This window comes from Herpailurus yagouaroundi, unplaced genomic scaffold (genome assembly GCF_014898765.1).
Source record: "Herpailurus yagouaroundi ecotype Mexico unplaced genomic scaffold, PumYag 210, whole genome shotgun sequence".
NCBI lineage: Eukaryota > Metazoa > Chordata > Mammalia > Carnivora > Felidae > Herpailurus > Herpailurus yagouaroundi.
This window is the reverse complement of record NW_024412441.1, coordinates 687,180-712,405: the sequence shown is the minus strand read 5'-3', so window position 1 is coordinate 712,405 and position 25,226 is coordinate 687,180. Positions and strand designations below refer to the sequence as shown.

The window sequence follows — 25,226 nt, the reverse complement described above, 5'->3', positions numbered from 1 at the left end:
AAAAGTCTTCAAATATTTTCATATTTACATAAAATGATACAAATAAAAGTTGGTAAGACTAAGTGTCTTTATAAGATATATTTTTTAAATCTTACGACAAATGCATAGAATGATAAAATAATGTGTCTGAAAAAATGTGTAAGGAGGGTTATACAAAACCAGTCTTATTACTGTATAGTCACAGTGTGTATAAACGAATATACACATATATATTAATCATCATAGCATATGTACCATTTTCAAAGTGTTTTCACATACTTTATTAGATACTGTCCCTTAAAATCCTGTGAAGTGGATGTTATCATCAATCCCATTTAGAGAGGAGAAAACTGAAGCTGGAACTGGGATTCAAATCCATGTCTTCTAGCTCCAAATTCTAGGCTTTGGATTCAGACAGATAGTTCATATCCTAGCTTGCTCACTTAATAGCTGTGTAAATTGGGCAGGTTGTTTACCTCTCTGTGCCTCAGTTTCTTCATCTGAAAATAGAGACAATCATAGTATGTACCTACCTGATAGGTTATTATTAGGATTAAATGAGAGCTTGACATATAATAATGTTATATGAACACTGGACATAATTATTATTTCCAAAATAATACAAACAACTAATACATAAGGGAAATGACTTATATTTCTAACTCCTGAACAATTTTTAAAAACTGTAAAATGGGGTGCCTGGGCAGTTCAGTTGGTTAAGTGTCTGACTTCAGCTCAGGGCATGATCTCCAGTTTGTGAGTTCGAGCCCTGTATCAGGCTCTGTGCTGTCAGCATACAGCCTGCTTCAGATCTTCTGTCTCCCCTCCCTTATCCCCCACCCCCCACTCTCCCTCAAAAGTAAATAAACATGTAAAAAAAATTGTCAATTGCAAGAAACAGAGTGTGCGTGTGCATATTACTGTTAATATAGGTATATATTCACATATATATAATTATTGTCTCTAAAAAGACCATCACTAGTAGAATCAAGTATATTTCACAAAATATGTTACATATTTTATGTGAAAGTATTGCTAGTCAAACCTCTCTATGTTATCATAAATGTCAAAGATCCCTGTATATTATTTTTGTTGTTATTAATAGTAAAAAATGATGATGGTAAGCATTTACTTCTAGAGGGTTACAAATACCTATTTGTAAGTACAAATGGTAATACAGAAAACAGAAAAAGAAAAAAATGCAGCCAAATCCACACTTAATAGATCTTCCACTTAATAGAAGATCTCAGGACTGTCATTCTCCTGTCACATATATTACTAACATCTGGTTAGAAGTACTATTTTTTGATATCTGTCTACTCTTTGGGAGAAGTATATACAAACATTACATACACCAGGGATGTGCTTCACAAAGATCCCACTACATTAAGTGTCAGATATAATCACTTAAGAAGGAACTTACACTTTTATGGTCTAGTGGAAATTCCATAATTACCATTATCAGGAATTATTTTATTATAGTTTTTTTTTTAATTTAATTAAGAGCTATGGATACTTTCCCCCAAATGTACAGGTATTCATTTTAGAATAGAGAAACTTTCTTTAGAAACAAAATGAAAGTACCTTGTAGGGACGTTTGTAAGGTGCATGAAAATCCACACCACAGAATCTGAAGATACATCTTGGACAGGTACCAGTACTGAGCAACAACTGGGCCACATGCTTATTTTCCTCCGTCAGTGGAAACATATTAAATAATTATAACTAGAAAGAAAGAAAAAGTAATGAATATCTTTCGTGTTTTACTTTCACAGACAAATATGTCACCTTTAGGGATAAAAACTAGCTTTAATTTGAAAACACTATTTCATACTCTTCAACAATATCCCTCTCATTTTATGCATATTTAAACATAAACTTGAAAGACATTTATTAGATGGATCAGGTAAAAGTTTCTAATTGTCAAGGAATTTAGCTTAGCATTCTGAATTATTGATAAAGTACGTCAATTTAACTAAATCAATCAAAAGAAATAAAAATAATCAAGAACAGTTGTCTCTGAGGAGGGTAATTCAAACAAAGAATGCAGAGTGAAATTTTGTTATTTTATACCATTCAGGGCTGTTTGGGAACACAGAGTAGTAAATTCAATAAATTTTCCCTATTACAAATTAAAAATGAGTTTGCTAGGAAAAAATAATCAGAGCAGTCTATATAAGATTTTACTAGCCTTACTGATAGCTAAGCAGTCAAGTATTTAAAACAAATTGACCTGGGGCGCCTGGGTGGCGCAGTCGGTTAAGCGCCCGACTTCAGCCAGGTCACGATCTCGCGGTCCGTGAGTTCGAGCCCCGCGTCGGGCTCTGGGCTGATGGCTCAGAGCCTGGAGCTTGTTTCCGATTCTGTGTCTCCCTCTCTCTCTGCCCCTCCCCCATTCATGCTCTGTCTCTCTCTGTCCCAAAAATAAATAAATGTTGAAAAAAAATTAAAAAAAAACAAACAAATTGACCAGTAGATCTAAAAATACCAATTATAGTTTGATGAAATAACTAAATGATAACCATTAGGAAAATGAGAAAAACCTGCTCCTCTGATGCACAAGTAAAACCTCCCCCCACCAAAAAAAAAAAAAACCCCACAAATTACACGCAAAATAATTTAGAGTAACTATTATCTAACACAAGTTGCTACTTTTTGCAATTTGAATAAACTCCCTTAGAAACAAATACAAGAGAATGGGGTAAAATCCAATATAAAATCTTATTGCCAAATAAAATTAAATTACTAAAATTAAATTACATAATCATTCTGTTTCTCAAATATAGATATTCTGATTATTGTACCACCTCATATTACTTTAAAATGAGGAACTGGCAATATTTTATAAAACAATAATTGCATGGCAGTATTGTGGGATGGTATAACTATGGTCATGCAGATAAAAAACAGTAGCATTTTTTGAGAGGCGCCTGGGTGGCTCAGTCAGTTAAGCATCCAACTTAGGCTCCAGTCATGATCTCACACTTCGTTGGTTTGAGCCCCAAATCGGGTTCTGTGCTGACAGCTAAGAGCCTGGAGCCTGTTTCCATTTCTGTGTCTCCCTCTCTCTCTCTCTGCCCCTCCCCCACTCACACTCTGTGTTTGTGTGTGTGTGTGTGTGTGTGTGTGTGTGTGTGTGTGTGTCTCAAAAATAAATAAAACAGGGGCGCCTGGGTGGCGCAGTCGGTTAAGCGTCCGACTTCAGCCAGGTCACGATCTCGCGGTCCGGGAGTTCGAGCCCCACGTCAGGCTCTGGGCTGATGGCTCAGAGCCTGGAGCCTGTTTCCGATTCTGTGTCTCCCTCTCTCTCTGCCCCTTCCCCGTTCATGCTCTGTCTCTCTCTGTCCCAAAAATAAATAAACGTTGAAAAAAATAAATAAATAAATAAATAAAACATTAAAAAAAAAACAGTGGCACTTTTTAATTTGTGCAGTTTTATAATCCAAATGAACTTGCTTAAAATTTGTGGGAAGGTAAAGCTCTTACCAACTCCTTACTCTGAAGATGTGATTCTTAGAATTAGCTTGTTTTCCAACCCTTTAGAACCCACTCTTACTTGCAAGTTTTTAAATGTTCATGGACACTTAACAGCATACCCTTCACATAAAGAGTGAGGAAGGCAGGTAGAGTGTATCTTATACAGAACCCTTCACCATAAAAATCAGTTCAGCAGCCAGGACTACAAAAAACAGACGCCCTCTGGCTGAGTTCTAACTCAGGTGAATACAATATGGGAGCTGGTAGGCAGAAAGAGAAGAAACTCAGACATGCCTGGATACACCAGTGAGAACTTTGAGACACTGAGACTGAAGCTCTGATTTAGGGTTGCCTAAGTACATTTGGGCTCGAGGCCATTTTCATGAAATGACACAGAGTATTTGGAGAACACTTTGTACATAGAGAAGCTCTGTGTGGTCATCATCATATAAGTGATATGAATTCCTTCCGCCAGTCCATTTAATCTGCTAGTTTGATAGTGACAAGGGGTGGCATTCACTGAGGGGCTGATTATCAGCATTTAAAGTATGTCCCTGATTGCACTCCCTTCCCAGAGAAACTATTTCTGTCTCATTCTTTTTGTCTCCTTTCCATTAGTTAAGGCCAAAGATTTCATTTAATTCAGAATTAATCTTTAACTCAGAAAGAGAAACAAACCCTCCTCCCTGATAAATAAGTGGCTGAGTAAGTTCTTTAAAAGGTCACTTTGTATCAAAGATTTCCCTGGGGACTTAAGTTAAATATTTTTATTAAAATGGATGCTTTCTTAGGGGCACATGGGTGGCTCATTCCGTTAATCTAACTCTTGATTTCTGCCCAGGTCATGATCTCACAGTTTGTGGATCAAACCCCACGTGGGCTTCTTGCTGACAACGAGGAGCCTGCTTGGGATTGATTCTCTTTCTCTCTCTCTCTCTCAAAATAAAATAAATAAACTTAAAAACAAATGGATGCATTCTAAGGATAAGATCGTTCCATTTGCAACAACATGGACAGACCTAACAGTTTATTATGCTAACTGAAATAACTCCAACTAAGAAAGATAAATACCATATGATTTCACCTATAAGTGAAATTAAAAAAAATTTTTTTAACAAAAACAAAATGAGAAAAGAACAAATTGATGGTTGCCAGAGGGAAGGGGAGTGAGAAATACAGGCTTCCTCCGGTTATGGAATAAGTCTATGAAATAAGTCACGGGAATAAAAGGCAATGATATTATAATAGGTTGTAGGCTGACAGATGGTAGCTACACTTGTGAGCACGGAATATCAACATAGAGAAGTTGAATCACAATGTTTTACACCTGAAACTAATGTAACACTGTCAAGTACACTAAAGTAAAAACAACTTTTTAATTGGAAAAAAAAAAGGGGGGGGATGCTTTCTTTCCTTTGGCTCAAAGACTGTTTATTTCTCCAATAAGCACACTTAAAAGTAGCATGCAAAGTCAATACATAACACATTACAATCTTTTGGCTCTGAGAAGTTCCCAAACCTGTTCCAGAATTAGGAAACCTCCTGCCCCACGTAATTTGAAGGTCTTAAAAGAGAAAACAAAACCCTCTCTTTGGCGTTTATGTGTTACTAATGGAGCAGTCTTCCAAACCCTCTCAAGATGATTTTCATTTAGCAACAATCTAGCAACTTCTCAAGCAAGTTGGCATGTTAACATTAAAAGGAGGAAATGCGTTATGCCTTAAGGTTGGTTGTTTTATTTTGATGTACAGCACTGAAAGGATTTCATAAGACATCAGAAATAAGTTGTTTCATATAAGGTTTATTATCTTTGAAAGCAAGCCCTGAGAAATGTATCCTATACTGTAAGGTTTTCATTGTTGGTTGCCTTTAAGATTTTTTTTTTTTTTTTTTTTTTTTTTTCTTTTCGCTTGTTTTACAGACAGAATCGGAACAAGTCATTGCAACAGAACTTCCTCCCACGTGTCAGCGTCCCTACGGGTTTCGGGTCCCTTCTCCACAAAACAATGATACCTGGAGAGGACGATGGACTTTATTTTCACCTCTTGGACGACAACTGCAACCATTCGTTGCAAACAGAGAAGGGGCAAGGGCGAGTGAAAAAACACCAAAATGGCCAGACTGAGTCTCACATCCCGTGATCTTTTAATACTCATTTCCACAGAGAAGGGTGTCATTCGTCTCATGGGGGTGGGAAGAAGTGGATTTTCAGAACTTCATTGCGCTACCGTTACACTCAGCTGCAGAATGTACTCTAGTCTCGGAAATTCATCCAAGATCTAACCTCGAGTCTCTCCTTCGGCCAAGCAAGCCCTTACCCCCTTCAGTCAGGTCCAAGAAACTTCCCACTCACCCCTCCTTGCTAACAAGGTCGCTCCAGCAGAAAGGAAACGACCCCCTCCATCTAAACCTCTCCAGCGCCCAAGCCGCACTCCCACCCCTCGGACCTTCCAGCCTCACCTTCTCCCGCGACGCCGGAGCCTAAGGTTTAACCCCTTCCGGCTCCCAGAGGGAACGGGGAAGACTAAAGACAACGCACCTACTGCGTGTAGCAATTCTGTTCCCCGAGGAAACGAGAGCTTTAGAACGAAAGTACCAGGTCCTCTCGCAGGGCCTGGATGAACTCTCTCCCCTTCTCGTTTGTAGGGAAACCAGAAAAATTGCCTGGTGCACCGCCCCAACCCTTCACCCCATCCCCACCCCTTCTGTGGTAGGAGTCGGTGGGACCCAACACCCCGCCAGAGCCAGACTAGTCCCAGAGAAGCCTCCGTGGACTCCGACGTCTAGGAAGTTGTAGTCGCTGTTAGAAATATCGATGAGCCCTTAGCCTCAGGTTTAGAATGGAAATTCTTGCTTAAGCAAATAAAGAGAGTGTTCCCCACCCCCGTGGATTAGCCGCATCTTCCTATCCTCAAGTCCCAGCCAGCAAAGCACCACAAGCGACGTCCTGACTGCAGGGGTGGGCGGGGTGGAGGGCTCGGTATTCTGCCCGTTGCGCCTGGCGCGCGAGGTACTAGTGTACCCAGGCCTGGAGCGTCCCAGCGCGGACCAGGAGTGAGCGGAGGCGGAGGAGATGGCTTCCCAGCCGCCGCCTCCCCCGAAACCCTGGGAGACCCGCCGAATTCCGGGGGCCGGGCCAGGACCAGGACCCGGCCCCACTTTCCAGTAAGTGTGGGATTCTTCAGACCGCGGGTTTGGCGGGCTGGAGCGGGAACTTGGCAGGAGACGGTTGAGGCCGTTGTTGGGCTGAGTTGTCCCCTCCCCCCCCTCAACCAAACCCCAACGGTGAGGGTATCAAGGTGGGGACAGGGCGCCAGTGTGGGGAATTTCGATGTCAAACAGCTGTTTCTGACTTGACGGCTCTTGGTAGGGACACTGTCCAGGGAGCCTCTGGGCGCCTCAGTGGGTCCCGGTGCTTGGAAGAAAGGGGGCGGCTTCCAGCCCCTTGCTGTTAGCGGGACGCCGTGACAAAACTGCTAGACCCCCCTTTAAAGCGTTAGACTTTTCGGTCTTCCGCAGATGAGAGTGGCTGGCACTTGCCCAGCCCCGGCTCGACTGGGAACAAAGTCTCTCCAAAGCTTTTAACAACCTCTCGATAAGTTGGTGAAAGCCCAAAAGGTCGCTTTTACGCAACTGGAACCCAAGCCTATACAACTTTGAGTTGTTTTCTAGCATAACTCAGCAACGTTTTGGATAAAGGTTTGGAGAAGCAACTTCTAAGCGGAGTTCTAAATCCAAGGCCTATGGATGGCCTTTGTGTGCAAAATAGTGTGTCATTTTTCTAAGCCCTGTGTGTTTTGTATTTGTTTTTAATCAGTGTTAAATGGATAAAAAGTTAAAATAGAACGAGAGAAGAGTTTCACAGCCTTGTCTGTTTCGTGTTGGGTGGATCTGGACATCCAAATTTAAGTGGTGACATTCGGATGTCATCACCTATCATACAGTAGGTTTACCTAACACCTAAAAATCCCCAGTATAGTGGAATGTATTTCTACTGTGTTCTAAAATCTTGTAATCCTTATTTAAACGTCACGATGCTTGAACATATTAGTAACTTAATTTAATAATGACAGATACATAACAAATAATGAGCCGTAATTATACTGTTAAGATGAGGCGACACTTTCTGCTACCTTTTTTATGAGCGATTTGACTTTTTTAAAAAGTTTGGACAGCTATTTGGAAGACAGATTTTATACCTGACATCCTGTTAAAGTTCTGTTTATGTAAAATTAACCATTTTCCCACTTTTTCTCATTGTGAATTTTAAACACGTAAAGACCAGTAGAGAGTAAGATAATGAATACTTGTGTATTCACTCCTAGCTTTAAGAAATGTTAACATTTTTCCAGATTTGCCTCATTTTTTCATATTTTTTAAAAAATAAAAATTACAGAAATGGTTAAGCCTCTCTTTCTTCTTTCCTCCTGTAACTACTGTCCCTATTTGGTGTTTAATGTACCCAATTGTGTTTTCATACTTTATTTGATACTTTAGTACCTAGGTTTATATGTTATATATATGTGTGTGTACAGTATTCACTATGTTTTTAAACTTCAAATCATATGTGTGTGTATCATTTTGCAAAATGTTTTCCCCTTAAATATTATTGATTTTGAGATTTATCTTGTTCATACGTATAGCTGTAGTCCATTTTAATTGCCATAGGATATTCTATTATATAAAAACAGACTATTCTGTTGTATTAAAGTATTATATATTAAAAACTGCAGTGACCATTCGTGTGCCTTTCTCCTTGTCCACATTTCCAAGAGGCTTTCTAATAATGTTATTGGGAATAGAATTGCTTGGTAGAGGGTATGCTTATGTTTAAGTACTAACTGTTGCCAAGTTGCTTCCCAAAGTGGTTTTATACCAGATTTTACATTTTCACTAGCAGGGTATTCTGTTTCTCTACATTCTTTCAAACACTTGATGATGTTATTTTTTAGTTCTGTATTTGCTAATCTAATGGATGTGAAATGATATTTTCATCTTTAATTTGCACTTCTCTGATTAGTAATAAGATTGTCTTTTTGAAAGTTAATTAGACATTTGAGATTTTTCTGTTGATAACTTTGGCTCACTTTTTAATTGGCTATATGTTTGCTTCTTAACTTGTTAAGAGTCCTTTATTCTAATTCTATACTAATTCTGTTTGTTTTTAATATCTTTCAGGCTGTGGCTTGTGTTTTTGCTTTATATTTGTGTTCATTTTTGTTGTACAGATACTTTTTAATTTCAATATAGCCAAAATTTTCATTTTTTATTGTTTGTGTTTTTTGTGTCTTGGCTAAGAAACCCTTCCTGTCTTAGATCAAGAAAATTTTTCTCTATTTTCTTTTTCTTTTTTTCTCTTTTTTTTTTAAGCTTATTCATTTTGAGAGGGAGAGAAACACAGCCAGAGAATCCCACGCAGGCTCCACACTGTCAACACAGAGCACTGGGGGAGGGTGTCTGGAGGTGGGGGCGTGGATCTCACAGACAACAAGATGATGATGTGAGCCAAAATCAAGAGACTGACCCTTAACTGATTTAGCCACCCAGGCACCCCCTCTGTATATATTTTTTTACATGTTCTGCATTTCACATTCATATTTTTAATCCACCTAGAACTGACTTTGTTGTACAAAATCAATGCGAAATAGGTAATCTAGTTTTTTTTTTTCCATGTGGATAACTGTCCCAGTACCATTAATTTATATATTCTGTGCTAGTTTATAATGTCATCACATTCAGTTTTCCTAAATGCGTGGTTCTGTTTGGGATTCTACTGGTCTTTCTAACCACCACAGTTTTTAATAAGTTTTGATATCCGGTATGTCAGTTACCTCTCCACATTGCTGTTCTTCATAATTGCCTTTGTTACATTTAGCCATTATAAAAAGACTTACTGTGATTTTTATTGAAGCTTTATATTTTATGAAAATATGGACTTTTTGCCTCCAGTTGTGTTTTGTGACTGTCTCCATGAAGTACTTTTCCATCTTTTATATCCAGCATAATTCAGACTTAATTGGTTCTGGTGGTTTGGTTGAAATTCTCTTTGTTCCATGTTGCAGTCCTGTCATTTACAAATAAGCCAGCATAGATAACCAACAATCTTGTATTGCTCTTGACTTTCTTTGGAATGCTTCTCAAGTCTCACTATTAAGTTTGATATTTGCTTTTTGGTTTTGATAGTTCTCCTTTTGAACTTCCATCTCCTTGCTCAAATTTTTATTATGAAGGAGTATTAAATATTATGAATGACTTCTAAGAATTTGAGATAATCGTATGTATTTTTTAAAATTTGAAATGTGATTTATTTACATCAATTAACTTTCTAATTTAGTCAATCCTTAAATTTCTGGATGAACTGCTTAATTGTGATTGTTTGTAAAATACAATGCTGAATTGTGTTCTAATATTTTAAGATATTTGCATGTATATTTCTAGGTGAAATTAGCCTGTAATTTTCTTTCTTTGCACTATCCTTTTTTAGCTTTATTTCCAGGTTGCATAGGTACAGAAATTTTTCTTTTGAGTCTTATTTTTATTCCTTTATAGGTAGATTATTTTTTCCTTAGTAGTCTTTAAGATTTTACCTGATACCTTGGTCCTCTGCAACTTTATTATGCTCTGTTCAGGTATGAATATACAGACGTATATTTTTTCCTCCTGCTCAGTAGCTACAGTGTTCATGCTCACTCATAATCCTTCACCGTAAGGATTCAATCTTTTTATTTTTTTCTTTTCTTTCTTTTTATTTTATTTTTTTTTCAATATATGAAGTTTATTGTCAAATTGGTTTCCATACAACACCCAGTGCTCATCCCAAAAGGTGCCCTCCTCAATACCCATCACCCACCCTCCCTCCCCCCATCAACCCTCAGTTCTCAGTTTTTAAGAGTCTCTTACGCTTTGGCTCTCTCCCTCTCTAACCTCTTTTTTTTTTTCTTCCCCTCCCCCATGGACTTCTGTTAAGTTTCTCAGGATCCACATAAGAGTGAAAACATATGGTATCTGTCTTTGTCTGTATGACTTATTTCACTTAGCATAACACTCTCCACTTTCATCCATGTTGCTACAAAAGGCCATATTTCATTCTTTCTCATTGCCATGTAGTATTCCATTGTGTATATAAACCACAATTTCTTTATCCATTCGTCAGTTGATGGACATTTAGGCTCTTTCCATAATTTGGCTATTGTTGAAAGTGCTGCTGTAAACATTGGGGTACAAGTGCCCCTATGCATCAGTACTCCTATATCCCTTGGGTAAATTCCTAACAGTGATACTGCTGGGTCATAGAGTAGGTCTATTTTTAATTTTTTGAGGAACCTCCACATTGTTTTCCAGAGCAGCTGCACCAGTTTGCATTCCCACCAACAGTGCAAGAGGGTTCCTGTTTCTCCACATCCTCTCCAGCATCATAGTCTCCTGATTTGTTCATTTTGGCCACTCTGACTGGCGTGAGGTGATATCTGAGTGTGGTTTTGATTTGTATTTCCCTGATGAGGACCGACATTGAGCATCTTTTCATGTGCCTGTTGGCCATCCGGATGTCTTCTTTAGAGAAGTATCTATTCATGTTTTCTGTCCATTTCTTCACTGGGTTATTTGTTTTTCGGGTGTGGAGTTTGGTGAGCTCTTTATAGATTTTGGATACTAGCCCTTTGTCCAATATGTCATTTGCAAATACCTTTTCCCATTCTGTAGGTTGCCTTTTAGTTTTGTTGATTGTTTCCTTTGCTGTGCAGAAGCTTTTTATCTTCGTGAGGTCCCAGTAGTTCATTTTTGCTTTTAATTCCCTTGCCTTTGGGGATGTGTCAAGTAAGAGATTACTGCAGCTGAGGTCAGAGAGGTTTTTTCCTGCTTTTTCCTCTAGGGTTTTTGATGGTTTCCTGTCTCACATTCAGGTCCTTTATCCATTTTGAGTTTGTTTTTGTGAATGGTGTGAGAAAATGGTCTAGTTTCATCCTTCTGCATGTTGCTGTCCAGTTCTCCCAGCACCATTTGTTAAAGAGACTGTCTTTTTTCCATTGGATATTCTTTCCTGCCTTTTAGTTGGCCATACGTTTGTGGGTCTAGTTCTGGGGTTTCTATTCTATTCCATTGGTCTATGGGTCTGTTTTTGTGCCATCAATCTTTCTTTTAATTCAGGAAATTTTTCACTAATTATATCTCTATTGTTGAAGAAATATTCTTTCCCATCTCTTCTTCTAGGGGACTCCTATTAAACGTTGTATCAGGAATAGTTTCCACTACAAGTAATAATATGTGACTTACTGAGTTTTGGACTATAAAGACATTTCTTGTTTTGTTAACAAAAAGTCTAGAGATCTCCTAACTCAACATTGTCATTAGGAACCTATGTTTTTCCTGGCTCCCTTTTTAAATTTTTTTCTGTAAGCTTTCTGAGAGTTTGGGCCATTTCTGTATTAGTCTTTCTTCTTTGAAAGGAATCTCTTTTTTTCCTCCAGTGCTTTAAAGATTTTCCTCTTTGTTTTTGGTTTTCGGCGATTATACTTTGTTGGGCCTCAAGGTAAACGGTTTCGTTTGTGTTATTTTGGGTGGGATTCATAGAGATACTTGAATCTGATTTGATGTCTTTCATTAATTTCAGAAAAGTTTCAGCCATTATCTCTTCAAATATTCCTTCGGCCCATCATCTTTTCACCCCTTTGACTCCAACAGCATATATGCTCTGTATTTCACTGTACAGCCCATACCTTATACTCCTTTCTGTATATATTCTTTTGTTACTCATACTTCATTCTGGGTATTTTCTTCGGAATTCTCTTGTAGTTCACTGATGTTTTTCTTTCAAAATGTCCAATCTGGTACTGAACCAATCATTAAGTTCATAGTTTCAGTTATTTTAAATTCTTCAGTACCTTGTTCTTTCATGTTTTAAACAGGTAATGTTGTATGTTTTTAGCTTTTCTACTTTTTTTTTTTTAGTGGCAGGATTAGTCTGATTACCTAGAATGCCATTGCTTGAAGTGGAATTCCCCAAGTTCTGTCTATATTTTCACTGTGTTCCTTAGTCTACAACTAATTTTCTTTTTTCTTTTTGCCTCATAGTTGCAAGATAATCCCTGTGGCTGTGAGCATCATGTAATGAGCTTTGTAATGGAGTTTTCTTCATATTTACATGTTTTTAGTTCATTTCAATTTTTATTTCACAGATGTCATTGCTTCACTGATGTCTATTTTAAACATATTTGCAGGGCGCCTGGGTGGCTCAGTCGGTTAAACGTCCAACTTTGGCTCACGTCATGATCTCGCGGTCTGTGAGTTCAAGCCCCGCATCAGGCTCTGTGCTGACAGCTCAGAGCCTGGAGCCTGTTTCGGATTCTGTGTCTCCCTCTCTCTCTGACCTTCCCCCATTCATGCTCTGTCTCTCTCTGTCTCAAAAATAAATGTTAAAAAAAAATTTTTTAAACATATTTGCAATCCTTGTTGAGCTGTTACATGAAACTTATTTTTCCCTGAATGAATTTTCATTCTAATTGTTGATTTTTGTTAGTTTGGTTTCTTAGTGTTTTTATTTCTTCTTGTGTACGGCATTTTTGATATGTTTGTTTTGAATAGGCATTTTTGAGTTGTTTCCTCTCCTTTCCCTTCCATTTATCTCTCTGTGTCTAGTAGGTTTTCTATTGGCTCTCCCTGCTCCTTCAGCATGCACCCTCCCATGTAAGAATCAGGTGTAAAAATGGTGGCTTAGATTAAGGATATCAAAGATGAAGTCACTGAGTCAGTAGTTGTTTCATTTCCTGGTCTTGAGGCCTAGTCAGAGTCCTACCCTTCTTAGTTCTGTAACTTTCTAAAAATCTTAAAACTACTGTCAGCAAGTTTCATAATCTCTTTTTAGAAGCCAAAGTGATGCATCCCAGGCCACAGCTTCAAGCAGTGAATTATTTCCATTAGAAAGGAGCACTGTTAGTTCTTGTTACTTCCTAGAAGGCTAAGTCCTGGTTGTCACTACCTGATTTCAAACCCAGAATTGAGTAGGCCTGTAGCATCACCCTTCCAATCATTTTACATTTCTGTTTGGTTTCTGTTATGTAAATCTAGATATGCCTATTCTTTTTGTTTTATCTATTATTGCTCTTACTTTAGAGCAGAGCTGCTTTATGAAAACCAGGAAATAACTACACTGTTAGTCACCTGACCCTTTTTAAAGTTTGGTTCTACTTTTTGTGATGTGATACAATATGAAGTAAACATAACCCATGAATTATTCTTGCCAAAAATGTTAACATGATTCTAATTAAACCTTTAGATGCAATGTTTAATTTAACTGGAAATGTAGAGGATAGAGATATATTTAAACAACATTTTGGGAAAAAACAGATTTAGAATGTAAGACATTCTATAAGAAAACTGGCTGGACTCTTCAAAAAGTCCAGGGCATTCCAAAAAATGGAATGATTCTAATTTAGAAGAAATGAGGAGACAAACAACCAAATTCAGTGTGTGAACCTTAATTGAATTTTTGTTAAAAAAAACCCACAACAACCTAAAAGACATTTGACTCTTAAAACTCAATGATAAAAAGGCAAGTACCGTAATTTTTCAAATGGGCAAAATATCTAAATACACATTTCTCCAGAGAAGATTTAAAACTGGCAAATAAGGGGCAACCTGGGTGGCTCAGTCGGTTGAGCGACCGACTTCGGCTCAGGTCATGATCTCATGGTTTGTGAGTTTGAGCCCTGCGTCAGGCTCTGTGCTGACAGCTTGGAGCCTGGAGCCTGCTTCGGATTCTGTGTCTCCCTCTCTCTCTGCCCCTCCCCCACTCATCCTCTATCTCTGTCTCAGAAATAAACATTAAAAAAATAATAATAAAACTGGCAAATAAGCACATGAAAAGATACTCAACATCATTAACTGTCAGGGACATGCAAAACAAAATCACAATGAGATACCACTTCATACCCACTAGGTTGGCTATAATGAAAAAGATAATAACAAGTATTGGCAAAGATGTGGAGAAATTGGAACCCTCATGCACTACTGATAGGAATATAAAATGGTACAGTTGCTTTGGAAGACAATCTGGCAGTGCCAGAGAAGGTTAAGCATAGTTACTCTATGATCCACCAATTCCATGCCTAGGTATATATACCCAAGAGATATGAAAGCGTATGTCCACACAAAAATTTGTACATAAATGTTTATGATAACATTAGTCACAAAAGCCAAAAAGTGGAAACAACACTATATCTATCAACTGATGCATAAACAAATATAACTCAGCAGGAAACAGGAATAAAGCACTGATAAATGCTACAATATGGATGAAACTTCAAAACATTACATTAAGTAAAAGTAGCCAGTCACAAAATACTATATGTTGTATGATTCATGTACAGTAGATTCTCATTATTTGCAGATGCCAAATTTCCTAATTCTCCTCACTAAAATTTATTGTAACCCCCAAATCAATGCTCATGACACTTTCATGATCATTCACAGACATGGATAGGGTAGCAAAAGATTTGAGTCATCTCAGACGAGATGAGCTGAGATTGAACAAAGCAACACTCCTGCTTCTTGTTTTAGCTTTAAGCTTAAAGCAGGTGTCCTTTTAACAACCAAATGGATGCCACATTTTTCATATTTTTGTTGGTGATTTTGCTATTTTAAAACGGCCTCTAAGTATAATACTGAAGTGCATTGTTTCCCCCAGGAACAATGATTCTATCTGTTAATTAGATGTTCATAGCAAATTTATAGACTATGACTATCGCAAATAACAAGAATTAACTGTATGTGAAATCACCAGAATAGACAAACCTATAGAAACAGAAATTAGATTAGTCATTGCCTAGGATAGGGAATAGAGCAGGAAATAGGTAGTGACTGCTAATGAATGTGGGATTTCTTACTGGGATGCTAAAAATGTTCTGGAATTACTTAGGTAGGTAGTTGTACACCTCTGGTATCTCAATAAAACTGTTTGAAGACACTTGAGGGTAATGGATATGTGTTGAATTTTAATTGGATAATGATATGGAATTGTTAATTTTTAGAGATGTGAAAATGGCATTATGTTTTGTCTGAAATATCTTTGCTCTTAGGAAATAACATGTTGAGGTATTTAGGAGTAATGTATCAAGTCTGCAAGTTAATTTCAAATGGTTCAAGAATTTTTAAAAGACTAGACAGTGAGAGAAAGAAAGTTCATGTGGCAAAACAATAATAGTTGTTGAATCTAGATAGAAGGAATGAGGGTATTCATTGTACTTTCAACTTTTTTTTCTGTTTGAAATTTTTCAAAATAAAAAGTTGGGTTGGTGAGATTTTTGGCACGTTCAGCACAGAATATACATCTTTTGTTATAAGTTGTAGGTGTGTTGATTTCTAATTTTGCTGGTTGTAACAGAAGGCCAGATGGAATGTGGACACTGAATGTACTTGTATATGCCAAAAATAGCATTAAAACCAGAGAAGAGGGGCGCCTGGGTGGCGCAGTCGGTTAAGCGTCCGACTTCAGCCAGGTCACGATCTCGCGGTCCGTGAGTTCGAGCCCCGCGTCGGGCTCTGGGCTGATGGCTCAGAGCCTGGAGCCTGTTTCCGATTCTGTGTCTCCCTCTCTCTCTGCCCCTCCCCTGTTCATGCTCTGTCTCTCTCTGTCCCAAAAATAAATAAACGTTGAAAAAAAATTAAAAAAAAAAAACAGAGAAGAGTTGGAAGAAACTTTCTTTTTTTTATTAAGTATTTACATTTAATTCCTTACAATTTTTAAACTAACATATTCATCAAAACTTATAAAAGAAGGATATATAAAGAAAAAATAATCTGTATTAATGATCTGTGTGATATATGTGTTTTAAATATTCACTAAAAAGAGACTTCAGCATAGTGGTTGTATCAGTACCTTTTATATGCTAAGCACTGTAGTAGGTGATGGAGAAACAAGGATAACTCCTGCACCTATGAGGAGCTCACCTGGTAGAAGAGGCAGACAGGTATACAAATGTAAGATACTGTACGATGATGGACAAAGAATTGTGGGAAGGACTTCTGATGACAGTAGAATAATTTAAGGGAAAAAAAACAACGCTATTAAGGACAAATAGAAAAACTAGGCAGAATATAAAAACATCTGCTTAAAAACATCTGCTTGAATGCATTATAGAATAAATAAGGTAAAGATTTATGGAGCCCAGATCCAAAAGATGGAAAAAGAGAAAGATGGAAATCCACAAAGGTGAGAGTAGATTCTCATAGAAGCTGCTGCTGATTCCAAAAGAAGCAGTTTAGATGATGGGAAGCTAGTTGAAGAGCACCTTCGACAGATTCTTGGAGTATGGTTAGAGTCTAGTAGTCCTCCAAGACAGAGTGCTGATAAATTACCCATACCTTGTGTTATGACCCTAAAAAGATACATCTATCTAGATATGAGAGTATAAAAGAAGCAGACACTCCCTTACAGGAGCATGAACCCAGCTTCAGATCATCTCAATCCCTGAAATTAGATTAGGGACAATCATGGATTGATAATAGCTTTAACAGGCTAGTTTGCCTGAAGCAAACTAGAGGATAGTTCAGAAAATAGTATCCAGAATGAAATACACCTAGAGGAAGAGAGCATCATCCAGAGTCTCAAATTCTTGCCACAATTCTTCATGTATGTCTCATGCATAAGCAAAATCAAGTAGCAGGACTCAGAAGGATATTAGATAACATAAATTGAAACTAAGTGAAACAACAGATGAGAAAACAGATTTCAAAGGGACTCTAGAAATTGGAGTTACTGAACAGACTTTAACATAAATTTAAAATGTTTAATATGTTGAAGGCAATAGAAGAAAACAAGGAATTTTGGCAGATAATTGGAAAGTATCAAAAGGAAAAGGAATATGTACAACAAAAATGCAGTAACCAAACTTAGTAACTCATTGGGTTTAGCAACAGTTTAGACACTGCTACAGAGATAGTGACTTAGAGCAACGTTCTAAGTGTGTTCTGTAGCTACCAAGACTGGCTGCTGTTTTCAAACTATAAATTAGCAGCCCACAAAAAGATAATGAAACTTTGGCCAGAATGTAAAGCAACATTAATACTAAGCACACTATTTAGTTCAGTTGGCATTAAGAATTCATTGATAAAGAGGCACCTGGGTGGCTCAGTTGGTTAAGCATCTGCCTTTGGCTCAGATCATGATCTCACAGTTTGTGAGTTTGAGCCCCACATCAGGCTCTCTGCTGTCAGTACAGAGCCTGCTTCAGGTCCTCTGTCCCCCTCTCTATCTGCCCCTGCCCCACTCACACACACTGTCTTAAAAATAAATAAATAAGCTTAAAAAAATTTTTTTAAAAAGAGTTCATTAATTCACATTATGGTACAAGATACTTATTTTGTGATGTATTGGCCCTTTTGAATAGCAGGACCTAAAGGATAATTAGGAAGAAAATATCCAACATATTTTTGCACAAAGAGACAAAAGGGCAGAAAATGCAGAAAGGATGGGAAGAGATTTAGAGGATTAAGCAAGGTATAATTTAAAAATAGAGGGGCGCCTGGGTGGCGCAGTCGGTTAAGCGTCCGACTTCAGCCAGGTCACCGTCTTGCGGTCCAGGAGTTCGAGCCCCGCGTCAGGCTCTGGGCTGATGGCTCAGAGCCTGGAGCCTGTTTCCGATTCTGTGTCTCCCTCTCTCTCTGCCCCTCCCCCATTCATGCTCTGTCTCTCTCTGTCCCAAAAATAAATAAACGTTGAAAAAAAATTTTTTTTTAAATAGAGAAAATGAGGGGTGCCTGGGTGGCTCAGTCAGTTAAGCGTCTGACAGCTCAGGTCATGATCTGATGGTTTGTGGGTTCGAGCCCCATGTCAAGCTCTGTGCTGATAGCGCTGAGTCTGGAGCCTGCTTCAGATTCTGTGTCTCCCAGTCTCTCTCTCTCTTTCAAAAGTAAACATTAAAAAAAATGTTTTTAAATAGAGAAAAGGAGTAGTCTTATACAACAATGCTTCTCAAAATATTTGTGCTGATACCTAATACCTTTATAAAATACAGTAAAAATATAACAATGTCAGATTGCTTAAACAGTCTTATTTGTTGTACTTTTCTCATTATAGGTCAGTGCATATGACTCATAAATTAGCACTGATCGACAAACCATATTTTAAGTAGCATGATACTAAAGAAATTGAATTTGTAATTAAAATCATAATCATCTTGATACATGTTGAGAAATCATTTGATAAATTCAATGTTCATAGTAAAAACTCTTAGCAAATAGAAATAGAAAACAAGTTACTAAATTTACAATAACTCTACAGTAAACATAATAATGGTTACATGTTGAGAAATTTCCCTTTGAGATCAGAAATGAGACAAGAATGCCTATTAATCACTTCTATTCAAGATTGGACACATGTCTTAGGTGCAATACCTTCCTTAATAATCAAAACTCTAAGAATTGGAAATATACCCATCATTCACATACAATATGACTGCAAATCCTTAATTGAAAATCCAGAAGAATCAAAAACAAGTTTGTTGGATACAAGCACCATATTAAAAAAAAATCCATTATTTCTACATAATAGTATCAAAGTGAAATTTTAGAAGACACCGTTTATAGTAGCATCAAAAACTACACAAGGAAACTATAAAACAGTATGGAAACTTAAAGTTATTTTTAAAAACGATTATTCAGAAAAATCTTTAAAAGATCTAATAGGGCCACCTGATTGGTTCAGTTGGTTTAGTGTCTGACTCTTGATTTCTTGATTTCAGCTGAGGTTGTGAGATCCAGCCCTACATCTGGGCCTCCATAGAGCCTGCTTGAGAATTTCTTTCTCCCCTCTCCCTCTCCTGCACACTTGTGCTCTCTCTGTGTCTCTCTCAAAACAAAACAAAAACCTAATAAATGTGGGTTGAAACTCTAAATATTATAAAGATATGGTTTATTTCAAATTAACCTACAGATTCATTGTAATCCCAAACAATCTCAATAGGGTTTTTTTGTAAGTATTTTTTTAAATGTTTATTTATTTTGAGAGAGAGAGAGAGAAAGAGAGTACACGCACTTGGGGCAGAGAAAGAGGGAGAATCCCAAGCAGGCTCTGCGCTGTCAGTGTGGCTTGAACTCACAGACCATGAGATCATGAACTGAGCCGAAACTAAGAATCAGCCATTTAACTGAGCCACCCAGGCACCCCTCAATAGGGTTTTTTTGAGGGAGAGGGTGTGGAACTTAAAGCTCTGATTCTAAAATGTATATGGAAATTCAAAGGGTCAAAAAAGCTAAAACACTCTTGAAGATGAAGAACATTGAAGGAGGACGTGTTTTATTGAATACTGCTAAGACCTATTATAAAACTATAGTGATTAAGATAGTGCCATTTAGGGGCAAGGATGGACAAATACCTAGTTGTAACTAACTCTGAGAAAATGGGTTGAAGATACTGCTAATAATGCTAGCAAGTAAACAAAATAGCAGAGTTTAGTCAGCTCTTTTATCTTGTTCATTTTAACACTGAGATTCTAAGCATGTAGGTATTAGAGACTAATCCTTATTCTTACCACCTCTTCAGTAGATCTGTCATTAACACTGGGTATGTAAGAGGTGTTTAATAGTTACTTTGAATTGAATTTATTATGTGCTTAAGATACTATTTTGAATCTTTTTTTTTTTTTTTTTTAAGATCTGCTGATTTGGGTCCTAGTTTATTGACAAGACCTGGACAACCAACACTTACCAGAGTGCCCCCACCTATTCTTCCAAGGCCATCACAGCAGACAGGAAGCAGCAATGTGAATACTTTCAGACCTGCTTACAGTTCATTTTCTTCAGGATATGGTGCCTATGGAAATTCATTTTATGGAAGCTATAGCCCTTATAGTTATGGATATAATGGGTTGGGCTATAACCGCCTCCGTGTAGATGATCTGCCACCCAGCAGATTTGTTCAGCAAGCTGAAGAAAGCAGCAGAGGTGCATTTCAGTCCATTGAAAGTATTGTGCATGCATTTGCCTCTGTCAGTATGATGATGGATGCTACCTTTTCAGCTGTCTATAACAGTTTCAGGGCTGTATTGGATGTAGCAAATCACTTTTCCCGATTAAAAATACATTTCACAAAGGTTTTTTCAGCTTTTGCATTAGTTAGGACTATAAGGTATCTCTACAGACGGTTACAGTGGATGATAGGTTTAAGAAGAGGCTCTGAGAATGAGGACCTGTGGGCAGAAAGTGAAGGAACTGTGGCTTGCCTTGGTGCCGAGGACAAAGCAGCTAATTCAGCCAAATCTTGGCCAATATTCTTGTTCTTTGCTGTTATCCTTGGTGGTCCTTACCTCATCTGGAAACTTCTGTCTACCCATAATGATGAAGTCACAGGTAAGAGTAATAGAATAGGTTCAAAAACCACATAACAATCTCGAAATTCAAGAATAGATTTGTTAAATTAACGTTCTTTGTGTTCATTTGTATTTAATATTTTGATCCAATTATATTTTCAGTTAAGAACTTGAAAACTGGAAAATGAATATATAGCAAAAACAGGCTTACTGATTAGTTTATTGTTTGTTTAATGTAAGAGTACACATTGCCTGACTACTGTTTACAGGGTACTGAACTTGATGCTGTAGAGGCTACAGGTATGCATAGGACATAATTCCCTTATCTTTCTAAAACTTACTGGCAGGGATGGATAAGACAATATACAGGTAATTGTAATTTTGACCTTGAAAAAAGGAGGAAGTTCATAATATATATCCTAGTGAGCATATTTTTGGATTTTGCATAGTGTTAATTATAGAATTTACTTTGGCAGAGGGTGGTGCTTTTCTCTTGGCAAATAGATTTATACAGTTTACACCATAGCCAGTTAACACTAACCCTAACTTTAATTCTTAATTTGGTTTGTAGACAACACCAACTGGGCAAGTGGTGAGGATGACCATGTAGTTGCTAGAGCAGAATATGATTTTGCTGCTGTGTCCGAAGAAGAAATTTCTTTCCGTGCTGGTGATATGCTAAACTTAGCTCTCAAAGGTAACAAAACATGAATAAATTGGAATTACCCATGAATTTTTTGAATTTGTAAATGTACTATTAAAAACTGCAACAAAAGATCTTGGTCCTTGTTCGTTAACTCAGAAGTAGTTGCTAGTATTTCTCTTTTGTGTCAGTTTAGACCTTCCAGATCCAGGGATGTGGAAGAAAAATGCCCAACAGGGTTGTTCCAATAGTATTTCACTGAGATAAGGAAAGATAAACTCAAAACTTGAATTCCAAACTCTGTTAATCCCCACACAAAAACATGAGATTAACACTACATGTAACAAATCTAACAACCCGAAGAAATTCTCCTGTGACATAAGTATCCCTGTCAGTCTTTAATTGCTCGGACTGGTATTGCTTTCTTTTTTATTTGACTAGTTTACTTCAGAAACTCCCAACATGAATATTTTAGGAATTACTGTCATGAAGTATTAAAGAACTTCAGCAAGGAATTTATACACATCACAGGTTTATTTTTGAACCAGGTCACTAATAGTTTTTAATGGTTCCAGGTAAAATGGCCTTTTCCCTTAGCTTTCCTCAGTAAGGATGATCAGAATTTTTATGGATTTGCAAAAAAAAAAAAAGATTTCTGTGTGTTTGTGGGGATTCAGGTTTGCTAGGAAGAGTAACATTTTGTTGGTAAAAATACTAGTGACAATAGTAACAGCTATCCTTTATAGGATAAGGCACTATATATCTTTCATTTAACTCTTATAATAATGCTGTGATGTAGGTACTATTATCATCCTGACCTTGTTTTACTTATGAGAAAACTGAGACTCAGAATAACTAAATGGGATCACAAAGCTAAGGTGTGATGGAGCTGGACTATGAACCTAGGTTTGTCTGACTTCAGAACCTGTACGTGTAACCACTTTGGCTGTTTTCCGTGTGATCTATTAATGGAAACTTGAGCCTTTAATTAGTTCTAGTCATTACATAGGGAAAAAATATCTTCCATGTTCACATAATTTATTGTATAAATAATTGAAAATTTTGGATCAAATTTGCTAAATCTCTGCCTCATCCCTCATACACAAAACCTAGGCTTCTAAGTATTAGATTCATATTTTTCTTCTAGTGAAAATAGCACTTTCCTATTTTGGATTACAAAAGAGTGATTTCTTTTTAAGATTTATTGTTAGACCCATACAAATAATTAGTTTTAATCTAAATAAAGTATAAAGAAGATCAAGTGTGGTTTCTTTCAATTATAGTATTTCAGGAAAATTTTATATCTCATATTATTCTTCCACTAATGACACCTCTTAACACTTTAGCTTTGCTTCTTTGTTTTCTTCCTTTGCCCAAAATACATTTGAGCATTTAGAACAAAATCAGTCACAGACATGGTTGATTTTAAGTGTTTTATTTATTCTCTATTGTAGAGTATTAAACATAAAAATGTTATATTGTGCCTAACTTATAGTGTTGACCTAAAACCCTAACAGTTAAACAGCTTTTTAAAGATATGAGTAATCTTTAAAATACCAAAAAACAAAATTGAATATATTAAATAAATCTTTCCTACTTTAAGCTTAGAGTACTGCCTTACCTTTTTGTCATGTGCCTAGAGATAACTGAGGTCTTTATTTTTGCCTATCTTGGATTAAAGTTAGCATTCAGTATCTTCAGAATTATTCATCACAATCACATGGAATGAATTTTGTATTTTGGCCAAAAGTTACTTAAAGAAATTTGGCTTGTATAAAAGTATGTATTTTCTATACTTCCCTGTAACTTCTATTGAGAAGGACTGAGAAATTCATTTCTTAAATTTCAGTTTAAAATATGAAAGACATGGGAGAGAGCCAAAGCATAAGAGACTCTTAAAAACTGAGAACAAACAGAAGGTTGACGGGGGGTGGGAGGGAGGGGAGGGTGGGTGATGGATATTGAAGAGGGCATCTTTTGGGATGAGCACTGGGTGTTGTATGGAAACCAATTTGACGATAAATTTCATATATTGAAAAAAAATATGAAAGACAGTGATGTTAGTTTTAGCTTTTAGGAGAATTGAATCTCCTTACTCTATGAATGGACCAACTAATAATAAACTTCATGTTCTTCAAGGCTGAAAATATAGTAAGTATAAAATAAAAAGTATAAATTGTAAGAAGGGACTCTAGAACTGTTAAGCCTACTCATTTGATTTTGAATATATGTATTTGTTTATGTATTTTATTGTGTAAGTGTAACAGATCTTAATATTTTATTATTAATATTTTGTTGGACTCCAAAATGTGTTATAATTACAAGGCTGTCTTTTCTTCCATCAGAACAGCAACCCAAAGTGCGTGGTTGGCTTCTGGCTAGTCTTGATGGTCAAACAACAGGACTTATACCTGCTAATTATGTCAAAATTCTTGGTAAAAGAAGAGGTAGAAAAGCAATGGAATCCAGTAAAATTTCCAAGCAGCAACAATCTTTTACCAACACAACACTAATTAAAGGAGCCACGGCTGCTGATTCTTTGGATGAACAGGAAGCTGCCTTTGAATCTGTTTTTGTTGAGACTAATAAGGTTCCAGTTGCACCTGATTCCACTGGGAAAGGTGGAGATAAACAAGATCTTTGATATCTTTCATGTTTGCCTGCAATTGAACTATACTTTTTAAAAATTACTTCTTACAAAGAAATTAATCTACAATCCAATGAACACATTTGTTAATGGCTATTCCAGGTGTTTTGCTGCTAGAAATTATTAAAGTTGTACACTAGTATGTTGGTCTAGTGACCTGGTTACATTTTACGAGTTCTTAGACCATGAGGGTATTTGTTTCACCTAGATTTTAAGATTATGAAGACTGCTGTCATTTTCATCTTATATAAAATCCTGTGTTTATTGAAAGAGTAAGTTTGATGAACTATAGAATACACTGTTTGCTACAGTAGGGGTCATTAATGCTTTTTAAAGTTAGAGATTTGGAATTGATTTGGAATCCTCAGATAACGAGTGATAACACACAAATATGAGAACAGGCAAAAGGCTAATTTTTTTTTAACAACTTTAAACTGAATAATAAAAATTTTCTGATCTGTGTTATATGCAGTCTTGGGTTTGCTTTAGGCAGTAATATATTTTTATCTACTAACAATTAATACTTTTAACTTTTATTGTATTTTTAAAAATTCATCTTGAAAAGGTCTTGAAAAGGTCACTAGAAGCATGGTTCTAGAGTGATATTTAGCCCTTATAGTTTTTCCTGCTAGTAAAAAAAGCTGAAAATTCTCTTTCTTACAGATTATTTCCATTTCTTCTGATGATCATGGAATGTTTTATCCCTTTACAATATGACTAGTTTTCATCCTGGATAAATCAGAATATATGAAGGATTTACTTTCTTTTTCTCCAGCCAAGACTCAAATCCTTCAAATTTACACATTACAGTATAATCATTTCCAGCGGTAATGATTTATATCTTTTCATGGATTCTCTGCTTTTCCCTCGTATAATTACTTTTTAAATTCCATATTCAGGCTGTTCTGTAAACATTGAAAACGTGTCACATTGGATACACATTCTGTTGGGTTTAGTTTTTACTACTGAGACTATAAACGCAATGCCATTTAGCATATGATAATACTATACAACTTGTTTTATATTTAATAATGACTTTAAATGCAGTTAAACTTCACTGAATATTTAGCCATAAAATTGGAAAATCATACAAAACTGGAAAACCTAAACGTTGTGATCATAGTACAAAATAATACTTTCAGGAATATAGGTGTACAAAAATACATTTACAGATACTTGC

The 25,226-nt window shown here is 36.7% G+C and overlaps 2 protein-coding genes across 3 annotated transcripts in view; one reads left to right on the top strand and one right to left on the bottom strand.

Moving 5' to 3' along the window:
- Positions 1–6,122, bottom strand: part of PUS10 (pseudouridine synthase 10) — a 79,169-nt gene extending 73,047 nt beyond the window's left edge. The window contains exons 1-2 of one of the 2 annotated variants that reach the window (XM_040453648.1): positions 5,996–6,122; positions 1,564–1,704 (exon numbers count right to left, since the gene is read on the bottom strand). In XM_040453648.1, the coding sequence (XP_040309582.1) occupies positions 1,564–1,689 (126 nt within the window). In that variant the 5' untranslated portion in view covers positions 1,690–1,704; positions 5,996–6,122. The other variant, XM_040453647.1, reaches the window with a different exon arrangement.
- Positions 6,123–6,465: 343 nt separating this feature from the next.
- On the top strand, positions 6,466–25,226 carry PEX13 (peroxisomal biogenesis factor 13). Its single transcript, XM_040453649.1, has 4 exons — positions 6,466–6,621; positions 20,102–20,796; positions 21,328–21,453; positions 23,745–25,226. The coding sequence occupies exons 1-4, from the start codon at positions 6,530–6,532 to the stop codon at positions 24,041–24,043; spliced, it is 1,212 nt and encodes a 403-aa protein (XP_040309583.1). The 5' UTR covers positions 6,466–6,529; the 3' UTR covers positions 24,044–25,226.

Excerpts from the sequence above, each read along its gene's own strand:
- PEX13 (XM_040453649.1), top strand. The coding sequence starts at position 6,530 with ATGGCTTCCCAGCCGCCGCCTCCCCCGAAACCCTGGGAGACCCGCCGA. Across the intron at positions 20,797-21,327 it reads CCATAATGATGAAGTCACAG|ACAACACCAACTGGGCAAGT; the intron begins GTAAGAGTAATA and ends TTTGGTTTGTAG. Across the intron at positions 21,454-23,744 it reads GCTAAACTTAGCTCTCAAAG|AACAGCAACCCAAAGTGCGT; the intron begins GTAACAAAACAT and ends TTCTTCCATCAG.